The sequence below is a fragment of the Corythoichthys intestinalis genome, chromosome 16, assembly GCF_030265065.1.
Source record: "Corythoichthys intestinalis isolate RoL2023-P3 chromosome 16, ASM3026506v1, whole genome shotgun sequence".
Classification (NCBI taxonomy): Eukaryota; Metazoa; Chordata; class Actinopteri; order Syngnathiformes; family Syngnathidae; genus Corythoichthys; species Corythoichthys intestinalis.
In genome coordinates, this window is record NC_080410.1 from 15557852 (window position 1) to 15574360 (window position 16509).

General features: G+C 39.0%; 1 protein-coding gene across 7 annotated transcripts in view; it reads left to right on the forward strand.

Moving 5' to 3' along the window:
- The window catches only part of LOC130931850 (glutamate receptor ionotropic, NMDA 2B-like), a 419867-nt gene that overhangs the window by 141110 nt on the left and 262248 nt on the right, over window positions 1-16509 (forward strand). For 3 of the 7 annotated variants that reach the window (XM_057860982.1, XM_057860980.1, XM_057860981.1), the window contains exons 2-3: window positions 3698-3799; window positions 8062-8169. In XM_057860982.1, coding sequence (XP_057716965.1) covers window positions 8143-8169 — 27 coding nt within the window. In that variant the 5' untranslated portion in view covers window positions 3698-3799; window positions 8062-8142. The remainder of the gene's footprint in view (window positions 1-3697; window positions 3800-8061; window positions 8170-16509) is intronic. The other 4 variants (XM_057860986.1, XM_057860983.1, XM_057860984.1 and 1 more) reach the window with 2 other exon arrangements.

Genomic DNA, 16509 nt, shown 5'->3' on the forward strand with positions numbered 1-16509 from the left:
GTGCACGTTTTGAAGAGAAAAAAAATGGCTATAATAATATGCTTTTCAAGCCGTTAGATCCTTCTGGTAGGCTCTCACAGACTTGAAGAATGTATGTTATGTTCAGGATCCCTTGACAGCTCTTACTGGTGAATGACCTTCTCAGATGTATGATGTACTTTCATTTTGTCACCCATGAATATGAGCTATGCATAAGCAGATTTGATAGCAGCCACTTATTAGCATAGTGTTGGGGGTTGTTTTATGTTATGCATGTATGTAATTTAATGCTACTGTACATCTGGAGCAAATGTATAATTTATCCGATTGGGCTGTTTTTTCTTTTTTGAATCAACTCAGCAGTTATTTGCATTTGCCAATCTACCACCGCAACCACCACACACACACAAATACATACACATTGAGTTTACTACAAGGAGTTATGAGATGCAGTTAAACTGATTAACACTTTCATGAAGGAATTAGTTTTTTTCCCCCTCTTAAATGTTTATCATATTTATTATTATTATTATTTTTACATTCACATAGGACAGTCTCAAACTTTTGGACGATGGCACTACAGTATTTCGCTGCCCTCATATGACATCCAATGGCGTACCGCAAGCAACACGTCACTTATGCTCATTAATATTCATGACATTAGCTACTGTTGCTAAGTAGGGACAAGCCACCGTTCGTCCCTTATAGACCCTACTCACATGACGTCACAACCACGCCTCCGCGCCATATTGTCCGTCAACTCGTCGTGTTGACGCGTTACCGCTACGTAAATTCCTCCTATTATGGCGTGTTTTTCTGCTCGTTAACATTAATAATCAAAATGGTGAAGGCGTGTGTGGCGGTTGGTTGCAATAACAGAGACGATAGATGGAGAGACTTGAAGTTCTACTGCATTCCGAGAGACCCGGAGAGGGGAGCGAGATGGACTGCTGCAATTCGACGAGAAAACTGGGCTCCAAACGATTACCACAGATTATGTAGTAGTCATTTTATATCTGGTAAGATGCATTTAATATATATTTAGAGGGTTTTGGGCTGACAACCACAAGTAAGTTCCTTGCGAGGCTAATCGCCGACAACATACAGTTTCAAATTCAAGATGCTTTTTTTCTTCTACCATTATTACATTTTGAATAATATTTAGCTGGTACCAAGTGAAAGAAGCTGGCCTCGTCTACGGATCATCAGTTAAACAGGTGTGTCCAAACCTTTTGCAAAAGGGGCCAGATTTGGTGTGGTAAAAATGCGGGGGGCTACCTTAGCTGATTTACATAGAACAATATATTGAAACAAATTTTAGCAAGCCCTTCTGTGTGTCACATTTGCTTTATTATTTTTTTAAATTCATAATTTCAGCAGTCTCGTCTTTGTGGCGTTCTCTTTCGACACTCGGGCTCTTGCGAAATACTGCTGCTGTGAAATCAAACTAGCTTCAAGTTGCTATAATTTCTCGCTGCGTATCTTCCCTGTAATGTTGTCGTACATGTCAGCGTGTCTTGTTCAGTAATATCATTATCGCGTCACATCGAACTCTTTCAAAACAGCGACTGTCTCTTTGCAAATGAGGCAGACACAGTTGTTGCGTGTTTTATTGAAGAAATAGTCTAATATCCACCTATCCTTGAAGCGTCGGCCATCGCAGTCAACTTTTTTTTTTATTGATTGTCGCCATTTTAGAAAATTGGAAGTAAAGAGTCACACGGGGTAATGTTGCTTAGAGTGCTGCTCTTAAAGTTTTTCAAACTTTCGTGAGAATGAGCTGATTTTGTGTGGACAAGATAGTTGTAGATATCAGGGTAGCAGATGTCAGGCAGAGAGGGCGAAGACAGTGGGTCGAAAAATAGCGATTTAGGCATCAAATATGGATCTGGCGAATGGATAGACTGAAGCTTTTCCACAAAACCCCCTTTTTGCAACGCATCCAATGAGTTTACAGCGTCTGAAAGCACCGGGGCTTCCATGAATTGCACTATAAATTGCACGACAAATTGAAACCATTGAGATTACGGATAAACAATGACGGACAATATGGCGGCCGGATACCGCGACACGTCATTCTGTGACGTTGGTGAGTAGGGTCTATAGGAAATGAATGGAAATCGTGTACGAAGGAGATGTTTACAGAGCTAAACCTACCAATTCTCTCCGAAAATGATGTGCCTGGTGCCAAATTTACTGGCCAAGATGTGGAAGAACATAAAAATGTTCAGTTAAAGAGATGGCTTGAGTGTCAAAGGCTGAAAAAGACGAAAAAAATGAGCCGACCTAAGCATAGCCTTAGCTTTTTTAACGACGCGACTGACAATGACATTCTCCTGTTTCAACAATCTATCCTTTACCATCAGCCCTGTCTTTCTTATACATTCTCTGGTTTTCCTACGTCTCTGACCGTTCTTGGGGGTAATTTAGTTAGCTTTTTGTAGTGATCGCAAATGCTACTCAGTGACAGCCAACGAACACTTTTAATTTTTTTCATTGATAACAAATCTTCAAAAAGTTGTTTATATATATATATATATATATATGTAACAGTGGCAGTCAGATACCATTGTAATTCTTTTCAGATCATTCATTGTCAGACAGAAGCAGTATGGCACAACGTTACGCTAAAAAAATAAGTTAAAAATATAAAAATGGCTTACCTCTTTGTCCTCTGAGAGACCATGCCAACCCAACAAAATGTTTACTTCATATGAAATGTGAATAGATTCACCGAGCTGGTGTTAAAGTCCGCGCAAGTTGATTCGGTCTTCAAATTTTTTTCTCTCGAGTTTTTGGTTTCCGGAAACGTATGAAGAAAACATCCTTCATGTGTCGTAATGTCTAGAGTCGTTTCTACAAGTTTCAAAAAAGTAATGTGCGATCAGCATGTTCGTTTTTTAAAGATTACCGGCAAAAAGTAGCACAAATTACGTTGTTTCTATGCGAGGGCGGGTCTATAATGTCCCACTTCGGCTTTACTTCCGCTTTACGATGCGACGTCACGGTCTAAAAATAGCATGCGTGCGGTACGCCATTGTAGTATAGAGTTGCCTGCACGTGAATAATTTCAAATAAAATGAATGAAGGGAAGGATCCATTTTGGTAAAAAAAAAAAAATTTACGTGAAAAGAATAAAACCCAAATTAAAAAACAGCCATGAGTAATAAAAAATAACAACAAAAACAAAAATTCCAAAAATAATCTGTAATGAATTGAATAAAATAATAAGAAAAATAAGAATAAAATAATGAATTCAGATAAGTGTCGCTAGTGTGTATTTTGCTCTAGGAATTTTATTTATTTTTGTTTTATAAAAGTCACCTCATATACTGTAGCCCAACTCTGGCTGCCATTGTCGGTGATAGAGGTCCGATCCATCTTAACTAGGAGGGGCTGGAAGTGATTGAAACTAAATTACGCAATTGTGTTTTTACGCCATTCATTGCCATTGACAGTGATAGAAATCAAATCCATTTGATGGGATGATCGCCCAGTTGCAGCCATCGCCCCCCAGTCCAATCCGATTGGATGTCTAGCTCTGTCAATGGCAGCCAGTTAGCCAGTGAGTTAAGACTGAATTGTGTATTCTTAAATCTTCCTAAGTGAACAAATCTTCAGGCAGCAGGTCAAATGTTGCAATGGGCACTTAAGGCTCCTGAAAGCGTCTGTGACCCCCTTCTAACCCTCTGTCTTCCTTGTTCCCCTTTTAAAACAGCAGACTGGCAGACGTCAGCCCGCTGGAGCAAAGAAGAGAAAAGAAGCTGCTCCTGTGGAGTACATTTACCTTGAAATAGCTGCTTTTCCTCCCTAAATTGCTGTAAGTTCTCCGAGATAAACCGCCCACATAATTCTAAATAGACTCTCAAAAAGCTACCATGCAACTTCTCACCTTTTCATTTTGGAAATTTAGGAAATTGTAGCCTCCATACTAATGCGGTACAGAGGTGCCACAGAATACAGTATATCATGAAGTCACATTGTAATAAAATGATGTTGGTTATCAGAAAAAAACAAAGTTAAAAGATATTATACGGTTAATTCACCCTTCTAAATGTTATCTATCTTCTTTTGAGTTGATTAAATCATCTTTCTATTAATTGCCTGATGATGTTGACAGATGGTATCGTTCAAGTTTATGAGACGTTTCGCTTCATTGAAACAATTCCTTCTACACATATTAATTCGTAATCACAGCGACGTGACATAACAAATGACACTACTAACTGATTGAATACTAGTAATAGCCTCTTGTTTCTTAATTATTTTAGATGATGACGAACACAAGAAAATGTCAGTAATATAGCGTTCTATACATGAGTGGAGCTTAAAACAGTTCTTTATTGATGAAGATAATGCTAATGCTATTTGGCATCAATTATCAAATCACTTATTGAAATTGTACCCGTGGTGTAGTATGAGCTGTGAGTGTAATGTTTTTTTCCCCCTACTCTTGTCATTATGATTTTTTCTGTTTTTTGGTCAAGATAAACTTATTTAAAACTGAGAGTTACTTTTTGGATTAATGCAAAGGGCTACAATTATGATACACACTTATGAAATTACATTATATGGGATAAATTAGGCATATGCAGGTATGATATTCTGACTGTATGATAACCTTAAGCCAAAATATCACAATTTCACGGTATCAGAGTATTGGAATTACAGCTCAAAAGTGGTTTACTTTGAGATGTTTATTAAAAAAAAAAAAAAAAAAAAAATCCATTTAACAGGATTTTTATTTTTCAAAGCATATTAGCGAAATGGAACATAGGTATAATGTCAAGTTAAAATAAATTCAAAAAAACAACAAAATATTCCAAATAAAATGAAAATAAATGCAGTCCTTTAGGTGAGTCTAAACCCACAGTCACAGCTCAACATTATCACCATCAGAACAAAAATAATTGAATTATTTTCCATAAAAAGCAGGTGTGTATGACTCGTATCACCTTTACATTATACACTCACTCTCTTTCTCAACACTGACAGTTGCCAGAGAGGAAAAAAAAACCCATTTTACCACCACTAAACACGCTGGAGTTAACTCTCCTAGCGGGTGGGAAATGTCCATGACAGTGTTTACTAACCTTTAATTTTGTATAAATGTGAATTCATATTGGAGGTATTGCCTCCTCGGCAGCCACCCTCTGCAAACATGTTGGTAACACTGTACAATAAGGGTCCCTTAATTAACATTAGTTAATGCATTTTTAGACAATAACTAATTTTTAAGTAAAATTGCAATAATTAATATAATTGCTTATCTAACGTTTATTAATACAGTATATTAACTAACATGAGTTAATGCATTAGCTAATGCATTAGTTAATGCATAACCAGACGGTAACTAATGGTTTGGTAAAATTAAAAAAACAAAAACAAGGCCTATATAGGGTTAGGTTTAGGGTTTGGGTTTAGGGTTAGGGCTTGTTAACTTAGCATTTATAATTTCTGAGTTCAGGGACACATGTGCTACACTTTATAATAAGGGTCCAAAAAGCATTCAGTGATGGTTAATATAGGTTAAAGGGGGTGGGAACTTAAGCATTTATAATTTCTTAGTTAAGGGACACATGTGCTACACTTTACAATAATGGCCTAAAAAACTTTAGTAATGGTTAATTAAGGTTAAGTAATACTTATGATGAGGTGCATTCCCGTGAAATACCATACTTAAGGTTAGGTTAGCAGCACCCAAGGACTCACGGAGCAATGTTTCTCATTTTAAAATAACAATCACTTACTACTACCACCAGTGTATGTGTGTGTATATATATATATATATATATATATATATATATATATATATATATATATATATATATATATATATATGCTCAGAGCCACTATCCAGGAGGAAATTACATCCCTCCAAGAGTACATCATGAAAATGGCACCCAGTGATGACCTACTCGGTGAACGCCTCAGGCAACAGAAGCCCAATAAGGAGGAGGTCCCTGAGGAGCTATCATGGAAGGACAAGCCCCTGCATGGTGTGTACCACCGACAAATTGAGGAGGTAGCTGACATGGGAAAAACATACCAGTGCCTGGAAAAGGCCGGACTGAAAGACAACACGGAGGCACTGACAATGGCAGCACAAGAACAGGCCCTTAACACAAGAGCAATAGAGGCCGGGGTCTATCACACCAGACAGGACGCCAGGTGCAGGCTATGCAAAGAGGCCCCTGAGACAATCCAGCACATCAGAGCAGGGTGTAAGATGCTAGCAGGCAAGGCATACATGGAACGACATAACCAGGTAGCAGGCATAGTGTACAGGAACATCTGTGCCGAGTACGGACTGGAGACCCCAGAGTCAAGGTGGGCGACACCTCCGAAGGAGGTCGAGAACAACCGTGCCAAGATCCTGTGGGACTTCCAGATCCAGACAGACAAACTGGTGATGGCCAACCAGCCTGACATAGTGGTGGTGGATAAACATCAGAAGACAGCAGTAGTGATAGATGTAGCAATCCCGAGCGATAGCAACATCAGGAAAACAGAACACGAAAAGCTGGAGAAATATCAAGGGTTGAAAGAAGAGTTGGAGAAAATGTGGGGAGTGAAGGCAAGAGTGGTGCCAGTAGTGATCGGGACACTAGGGGCAGTAACTTCCAAGCTGGGTGCATGGCTCCAACAGATACCAGGAACAACATCCGACGTCTCCATTCAGAAGAGCGCAATCCTAGGGACAGCTAAGATCCTGCGCAGAACCCTCAAGCTCCCAGGCCTCTGGTAGAGGACCCGAGCTTGAAAGGAGAGACCATACCGCCCGGGTGGGCAAGACGATTTTTAGATTTTTTTTTTATATACAGTATATATTTTTTTATTTGACCAAACTATTAGTTACTGTCTGGTTATGCATTAACAAATGCATTAACAAATGCATTAACTCATGTTGATTAATAGATTAATAAATGTTAGATGAGAAATTGTATTAATTATTGTAATGTTACTTAAACATTATTTTCTTAAAATGCATTAACTAATGCATTAACTCATGTTAATTTGTATATTAATAAATGTTAGATAAGGGATTAAATGAATTATTGTCATGTTACTTAAACATGAGTTATTGTCTAAAAATGCTTTAACTAATGTTAATTGAGGGACCCATGTTGTAAAGTGTTACCAACATGTTTCACATGTCCTTTAGCCCTCCGCCTCTAAGTGCGGTCATCTATAATTTTTCTGTAGCCGAAGTATTCCTATACCAGCGATTTAGTTTTCTTCGATGAGGGAAAAAGTTCAGGAGTTTCACCTCCTCCAGCCATCGTGTTGCACAGCTGACTCACTGACACTGAGCAACAACCGGTGGGGGAGGGTTGAGCCTTGCCGTTGCAAGCGAGGGATTTCTCCATGCATTTTTGGAACATAAAAAATGGCTAATATCTTAGGGAGGGTATGACGGAAATTTTTTGCAGTTTTGAAACCTAGATGTTTTCATACTATGGTATACCTTGAAACCGGTTATCGGCACATGCCTTGTATGAATGATAGCATCACAATTGTCTGATGACACTGATTATGTTAGCGATTTATCATAAAGATCAACAATGATTTTACGAATACAGTCTTGTAAATCTCTGCTTAATGACATTTTCAAATGATTGGAAATGCAATATTCCTAGATAATCACAATGTCATATCACTGCTAAACTATATTTAGACCAGGCACATTGGGCTACCTTTGTGCTCCTTTGAGACTGTCCGGTGTCAATGTCCAATTCATTTAACTGGGAGGACTGGGTGTGAATGCTCAGGTTTCCAAGCCATTCGTTCATCCCCCAGTCAAAATGAATTGGAGATCTAATGCAGTCAGTAGCAGCCAAGAGTTAATAGAAACTATTCTTTTAAATATTTTGAATTTTTAGAAATCTATTTACATTTTTTTAAGTAAAAAGTGCGTCTCTAGCTCTGTTTGTAAAGGCACATTCATTCATTCCTTGAAAAAAAAGAAAAAAAAAATCAATTATTTTAGATAGACTCCATCTACAGTACGTAATATTAAGCAACCCAAGCATGTAGCTTTTAATGATCCAAAATCTACTCCTCTCTTGTGTTAATTTGTAGTGCAGCCTCCCTCAGTCTGAGGCTATGAGAGGGAGAGAGGAGGCCCAGGCTACACCATCATGCTACTTCTGAGACGAGGGGATGAGAGTTTGGCCGACAAAACGCAAGGTAAGAGAAAAGTGATCCGTCGAGCGTCTTTTTAAAGTCGAGGTGTTGTGGCGTCGATGCGAGCAAGCACGTCTTATCTGGTTTTGTTTGAATGTCGGCAGCTCTCTTATGCATGTGACTCCCGGAAATCTCAGTGATGGATGGTGTAGAAGTCACACAGCCTTCTTGCCTCTGTTATCTCGCTGATTGCTTAAAGGTTAGGATCAAGGTTCAAGGTGGAGCTTACAGACGAGTGGTTTAATCCTGGCTTTTTAGCACAGTGTGCACTTTGATCAATGCCACTTCACCTGATCCAGCACCTATTGACCGCCGCCTTCATTTGCATGACTCTTCAGCCACTGATGAGGCGGTTAAGGGATTTGTTGAGTTTGCACCCATTAAGTCGTGTGTTTGTTGGCATTTCGTCGTCTGTGTTCTAATGCTTGCGGAGTATAAAAGAAAGAAACATTAGGTTTCGTGTGATAAGACACAATGAGGCAATTTGTGCCTATGTGGTCCTTTTCATCCTTCTGCTCTAAATTTAAATGAGTTTGTCACTAGTAGACGTCAAAAGAATGTTATTCGCTGCTAGCCCTTCCAGTTCAAATGGATTGGCCATTGACTTATTAATCAGCTGTAATTTACATGAGAGTGAGCCTGAGCTCCGTTTTTTTGAATGGAGTAGTGTGGTACAATATGACGATATATATTGCTAAAACAATATACAACTTTCCATCAACACCCATCCATTAATGTCATTATCGCCATAAATAGAGCTGTTCCTGCAATACAACTTTTAGCCATCAGATGGCGTGCCAATTTGTGATGACTACACTTTGGGATTCCATATGCCATAGTAGTACTATTCAGCCTCAAGATGTCCCTCTCCTCAATAGTTAGCAAATTTCTAACTGTACATGAGTAATGCATGCAAGACAATTTAAATACCAACCCATACTAACCCTAACACATACTAATATAATCCATAGAGAACACAGACAACACTGTTATGGTCCGCAAATTCGGAAACAAAGTTGGAGCTCGAAACGGACAACAAACGACCGAGGGATGCCTTCAAGGGTTTATTAAATACAAAACGAAAAAAACAATTGATCGCGGAAAAGGAGAAATAACAAAATGGGTCAGTGACAGAAGGTCGGTGGGGATCAATACCAGAGGTGAGTAGTAACGCGTTACATTAATCCATTACATTTACTTGAGTAACTTTTTGAGAAAAATGTACTTCTAAGAGTAGTTTTACTAAGCCATACTTTTTACTTGAGTAGATTTGTGAAGAAAAAATGCTACTCTTACCACGCTACTTTGGGCTGCACAAGAGTCGTTATATTTTTCCTCTTCAGTCTACATATTAGATTTATTATTTTATTAGTGACGTGCTTGGTGTCTTGCCGGGGTAGCTCTACTGATTTCACCAATGAGACGTCGCAGCAGTATTCACATGACTCCATAATACCAATCAGACGCAAGCTTGCCGTTCAATCTTCACGCCAGCCTGTTCAATCATATCATGTCTATAAAGCACCGTAAAAAATGAAGTATTTGGTATAGAGTGCTGCCCTCAACATGACTCGATAGCGCGGATTTTAACCTCTCTCCCAGTTTTTATTTGGCACCGATTGACAATGGAAAACCGGAGATATGATCATTCAATTATGAAGGAACTCTTCACTATTCAAACTAGGAACCATTTTCTCCACCAGAGGGCACTCATGCTCTTTGGACGAATAATGCTTAATGAATTTAATTTTTTTCTCTAGTCGGAATTCAGTGATTTTTTTTTTTTTTTGTATTTCTTTGGCTTAATGTAGTTATGTTGTAATGGGGTATTTACAGTATCATTATGAGAATAGTTCATAAATTATTTTTTTAAAATAAAAAATAAACATTTATTGAAAAAAAAAAAAAAAAAAATCCAGCAAAATATAAGCAGTTACTCACACTGTTGCACATTACTTGAGGATTCTTTTCGCAAATACTTTTTTTACTTGTACTTGAGTACAATTTTTGGACGTCTACTTTTACTTTTACTAGAGTAATATTAATTCGAAGTAACGCTGCTCTTACTTGGGTAATTTTTTTGGATACTCTAGCCATCTCTGATCAATACTATAAATGCGAAGGTAAACCAAGGTGGTAGGCAGAAAGCCAATGTACAAGGTAGAGGAATTCAAAGCGAAAGCGTCAGACGACCAAAACCCAAAGCGGGGGCGAAATTACAAAATGCAATGCGACTCGAAAGTACAAGGTGTCAAATGGCGGCCAGTGAGTTAATATCTCGGCACCCTTGGATTGGATCGCATGGGTTTAAAACCAGTCTTGATGAGCTTGAATTGGCTGCAGCTGCGACGTCTGCAACGCTCCCACTACCCGCTCTGTGACACAAAACAATCTGACCAACCAAATGTGACTAACACAATTTGTTCCAATATCTATATTAATTAATTGTTACTTACAGTAACTTAATATACAGCAGTCTAAAAAGTCAAAACGACTAGTCATAAATATTAGTAGAAAATTTGTTATCTGTACGGTAAAACAAAAATGTTTCTGCTACTTTGCTGCATCCGTTTACATCAGATAGTTTTATGTTGGAGCAGTATTTGAAGCCTTTAAAATTTGTGGCAGGTCAGTTTAATGTCAATTCAACATGAAGTGAGAGGGGGACAAACTGTTTTGTAGTTTTTTTGTGTAATTTTTCTCCAAATAATTAAAAATGTATTGTGGCATATCGATATTGTGACATAAAATGGCTCATATCGTGGTAGATTTTTTTCCATATCACTCAGCACTAAAAATGGAGGTGGGTGCTGGTTGTCTGAGTTTGCACACATTACGGTCACAGCATCAATGCAGCCACCACACACTTCCTCCTATTACTTGCTTAATCGTCTGCCTTGGCCGGCTGCGGAGGGACGGTACGGTGCGGTAATGAAGTGCCTCAGCCTCGGCCCTCTGTCATTAGCTGAAAGTCACACAGCTCCATCGGATAGCGCTGACTTTGCATCTCGCCTACAACCGCCTTACGTCATGAAACATTACCATATAGATGAATTAACTGCGCTGTTGCATCGCATAAACAAAGTCGTCCTCGCTCCTCTGAGGAAGAAAATGGCACTAATGGTTGGTTTTTAGACCTTTCAGCCTATTTAGTCTAGTCTGATCTATTATACCCTGTGGCAGAAGCAATTCTATAATCTTTCAAGATGATACAAATTGCTTGGCCTTTGAGTACAGGCCCTAACCTTGACTCCCCTCCATGGATAGTCAATGGGACTAAAGTTTGGGATCTGGCAGGGTCACTCCAGAACCTTCAAACAAAGTTTTAGTCCAACTTTTGAATGTATACGTTTTTGTGAATGCAAACGGCAACCTGAATCTAAACTTGGTTCCATAATTTTGTTTGATGAGAAAAAGTTTGTTTCTTTCTGAAGCTATTACTTTGTTTTTAGGGGGTTACAGCACAAATAGGGAGAAGGAAAATGATATTTAAGACAGACATTTTGGATGTTCTGGTAGACATTTTTAACCCATTGCCTGCCATTGACAATTACGGACACTACTTCATTTAAACTGGAAGCGCTGGCTGTAACACTCCAGTTTCAGTGCCATTGACTGCGCTTGACATCCAGTTCCTTTTGACTAAAAGGGCAAATGAACGAATGTTCATGGCAGTGGCAGCCAATTGCAGCCAATGGGTCAAACGAGCAGAGGTGGATAGAGTAGCCAAAAATTTTACTCAAGTAAGAGTCGCGTTACTTCTACATAATGTTACTCAAGATAATGTAAAAGTAGTCATACAAAAATACACTCAAGTACAAGTAAAAAAAAGTATTTGTTGAAAAGAATACTCAAGTCATGAGCAACTTTGTGTGCAACTGCTTAAATTGTCAGAATTTTTTTTTTTAACAATGGTATTTTTTTTCTCAGTACAACCTAATCTATATGAACTGTTATTATTATACTGTGCTATAACCTTCTACATTACCATATTAGGCTAAAAAGATAACACAAAAGTCATCAAATTCAGACCACAACAACACTATGAAACGTCACCCGTCCAAAGAGCATGATTGCCCTCTAGAGGAGAAAAAATATTGTTACATCTGATTAGTATAATGGAGTCATGTGGTTATTGCTGCAACGTCTCAATGGTGAAACTGAGACAGCCACTATCAGCATCTCTGTCAAAAATGAAGTAAATATGTAGAATGAAGAGGAAAAATGTAACGACTCTTGTGTAGCCCACAGCAGCGAAGTAGTGTTTCTTCTTCACAAATCTACTCAAATAAAAGTAAAAAAATAATGTATGGTAAAACTACTCGCACTCTACTACATTTTTCTCAAAAAGTTACTCAAGTAAATATACAGTGGGGAGAACAAGTATTTGATACACTGTCAATGGGGTTGGCAGTGTATCAAATACTTGTTCTCTGTAACTGTGTGAGTAACTAACATGTTACTACCCACCTCTACCAATGAGTAGGGATGGGAATCGAAATCTGATTCCAATTCCGAACCGGTTCCTAGTGTTTCGAGGCCTCGACATCACAATGAAAAAGCCTTAACGATCCCTTTAACGATTCCTAAAGACGCATATTGCGTCGTGACGTATCTTGTTGTCCAGACGCATCAAACTGGCATGGCGCCAAGAACCACTCGCTCCAAAGTTTGGCTACACTTCAGGGTGAAAATGAAAGGTTACGATGGTTTAGCATGAGCATTGCAGCCGTAAACATAACAATGACAGCATGTAGGTTCAAATGCTCGAAAGTGTGTCTTCACTTCACGAGGAAAAATTACAACAAAGCGACTTGCAGTCATTGCAAGGTGGAGATAACTGCATCGGGAGGGAATACGACTGCACTGTCCTCACTGAGACGCTAAGCCTCAGTCCTGGCTATACAGGTAGCTAAACTCCCAAATGACGATGCAAAAGACGTTGGTATAATTTGTTGACTTTATTCAACCATCACCTGAAGAGTGAAACTAAAAATAGAAATGAAACAAATCAATTTCGTCCCAAATAACAAACAAGTTTGCATAAATGTAAATCAGAGATGATTAGCTGCTAATACAATAATAACACAAATGGTTAGCATGCGTTCGCTAGCATTAGCACATCGCTTAAACCACTACACAACTGGATTTAAGTGTCCGATCGCGAGTGGAAACACACAACAACAACACAAAAGATGATACATACAGGCGTTGCCTCTGTAGATATTTTACAACCATTAACAAAGAACGTAGGCTTGTAGCAGTGTATTGTTTCCCTCTCTCACTAACTCGCTCACTCGCTTGGATGCAGCATTTCTTCTTCGTCTGTAAGCGCGCTCTTCTTCACGTGACCGCGTTCTTCTTCGCGTGAGGAAGCGCAAGGGCGCCCCCACTTGAGCGTGAAAGCGCCATAAAAACTACAAGGCATGCGTTATTTATTTCCTGGCCTTTTCTGTGAAGAACTCAGAGAGGGTTATTTGGTTATTATCTATTTAATTAATAGTGTTATTATTATTTATTATTAATATATTATATTATTATTTTTATTTTATTTACTTATGTTCCATGAAGAATCCAGAAAGGGTTATTTGATTGTGGCTTTCTGAAAAACAATATTTTTTTACATGTAGGCACTCCTGCAATTGTCACACTTTTTCTGTTACAAACTGACCCTGGCCCCTCATCAGAGAAGGGAAAAGTTTTGTGGGCCTCACAGGAAAACGTTTGGGGACCCCAGCTTTCACACATATTGCCAAAGGCAGAACAACGACCTACATGCCAATATATACCAATATTTTTTATTTCTATTAGAAAAATGTTTCAGTAAAATGTTACACATTCTTGTGCATTTGCCACTTATTGCCACAGTTAACATTGAGGCTTTGGGCCTCTTTTGACCTCGTTGAGAGTTTGTAAGGTTGTGACTTCTGATTAAACAAACTCGATGCCCATAAAAATGTTTGTTCTTCTTTTCCCCCAAATTAGAATCGATAAGAGAATCTATAAAGAATCGAATCGTTAAGCAACATCGATAATAGAATCGGAATCGTAAAAAACGTATCAATTTCCATCCCTACCGATGAGTGCCCTAAACTTGTTTTCACGTTTCTGTCTTTTGTTGTGATTATTAGAAAAACAAATTTGGGGAGAAAAAAAATAAGTTCTTGGTGAAAAATCTGAGTTGTTATTTTTCGGACATATAACCCATCGATTTTCTTTCTTTCTTGGCTCAAAAAAGGAACATAGTCATGTTTGTGCGGTTGTTTTAAAGAGCTAGCGAGTAGCAGATGGCCCGGAGAGTGAGTGCATTTGTTCGTTTGTCAGAAAGACAATAACATCTGCGATGCGTGTGCTGCTGTTTCCTTTTTGTCACCATGTGAAAAAAATTGCAGCTGCGTGGGCACATCTCATTAAATCAATAACTATTCAAAGAAACTTTCAGGCACAGCAAACTCTGCCTGGCACATTTCTTTGGAATGCACTCCAATCATATTGCTCAATCTGGGCTGCACTGATGTTCAATTATCTTGTAATTGAATGAGCGTGTAAGATGCGACGGTGCAATCATAGAGGGTGACTAAGTATCTGATGCTTGTTTATCACAAAGTGACACTATCACTCCATAATAATTAAATGTGGACAGTAAGATTACATGTTTGAGCTGGACCTTCAACCATGGCAGGGATCTTTGTGCGTGGCATCGATTGGGCTACAAAACAGCAGATCAATCGGGCTTCACTCGTACTTGTCTCCAGTAGATGAGCAGTAACATAAGTCACATGGAAAACAGCTTGCAGGGTCGATCTTTAGCTGAGCGAAGCACTTTCAACATGCACTTTGGTGGCATCTGCTCTTCCCTGGCATGTATTCCAATGCTGCAGGGAAGAAAAATCAAGTCCCGTCATGTTTGTCCTTCAGCTCGTCAATTCACAAGTCAACATTTTGAGTCAATAAATTGATTACACTAAAACGCTATGAATCCATTTGGGAAATTTATTTTTGCAGACGTGCAAAGGTTAAAGCGATCTGGCTCCCGTGAACATGTTTAACATGTCTGTACATTATGATCTGGACCAGTGATTCCCAAACCATTTTTGCAGCGCTCCCCTTTTAGGAATGTTCATTCGCACCTCCCAGTCTGAATGGATTGGACGACTAGCGCCGTCAATGGCAGCCAATGAGTTCAATGAGTGCCTTATAAACAGAGGTGGGTAGTAATGCGTTACATTTACTTGAGTAACTTTTTGAGAAATATTACTTCCAAGAATAGCTTTACTAAGCCATATGTTTTACTTTTACTTGAGTAGGTTTGTGACGAAGAAACACTACTCTTACTCTGCTACTTTGAGCTACACTAGTCGTTATATTTTTCTTCTTTATCCTACATATTAGATTTTACTTTTTTTTCCAGTGATGCCAACAGTAACCCTACCAGTTTCACCAATGAGATGTCGCAATGTTAATCACATGACCATCCATTATACCAATCAGACTCAAGCTTGCTATTCTATGATCACGCTGGCCTGTTCAATCACGTGGCGTCTTTAAAGCAGCACTAGGTAACTTCAGTTTTGGTCGATTTTAGCGACGCCAGTAGACAACAGCGATTAGTGTTTTGCCTTAAGGAAGACTGCGCTTCCCATGAGGACCAGCGCACACCCGCGTAGTGTCGTAAAATCATAATCTCCCAGTTGCCTGCAGATGGACTAAATAACATTTCTGTTTCCAGCGACTGTGTGAAGGATGAATATTAATGCGGTGATGAATCTGGATGTGGCTAAACAATAGCATATGACGGTTAGCAACCGAGTGGCTTAATGTGGCTAATGACCCTCCAACCCGCCCGAACTTGCCAGCGCTGATGAGTTTGGTTGGGAGTGGGGTGTTCATCACAGCAGCGAGAGAATGCCGGGCCAATATTTATTCTTGAGTATTCTTTTTATCTCTGGTGGCCTCCCTTTTTTCTCCTCCTGGGACAAAATGTTTTGGCTCTTTTGTTACTCTGCCATTTCTGCAGAAAAGTGTTCGCATAGATTTCAGTCTTTATAATGAAAGGGGGAAGTGACGTATGCCGTAAAACAGTCCGCACATTTGTAGTTTTTTGTGTTGCGGGGTTCCTCCCACCCTCCTCAGAGTTAATTTAGTGCCGGTGAAAACGATACACACTAGGGATGTCCCCATCCAGGTTTTTGCACTTCCGATCCGATACTGATATTGTTTTGCACTTCCGATCCGATACCGATACTGGCCGATACCGATACCGGCCTATCTGAGCATGTATTAAAGTTTAAAGTTATTTAGCCTCCTTACTTAGTTGTCAGACTCATGTTGAAAAGGGTTTTA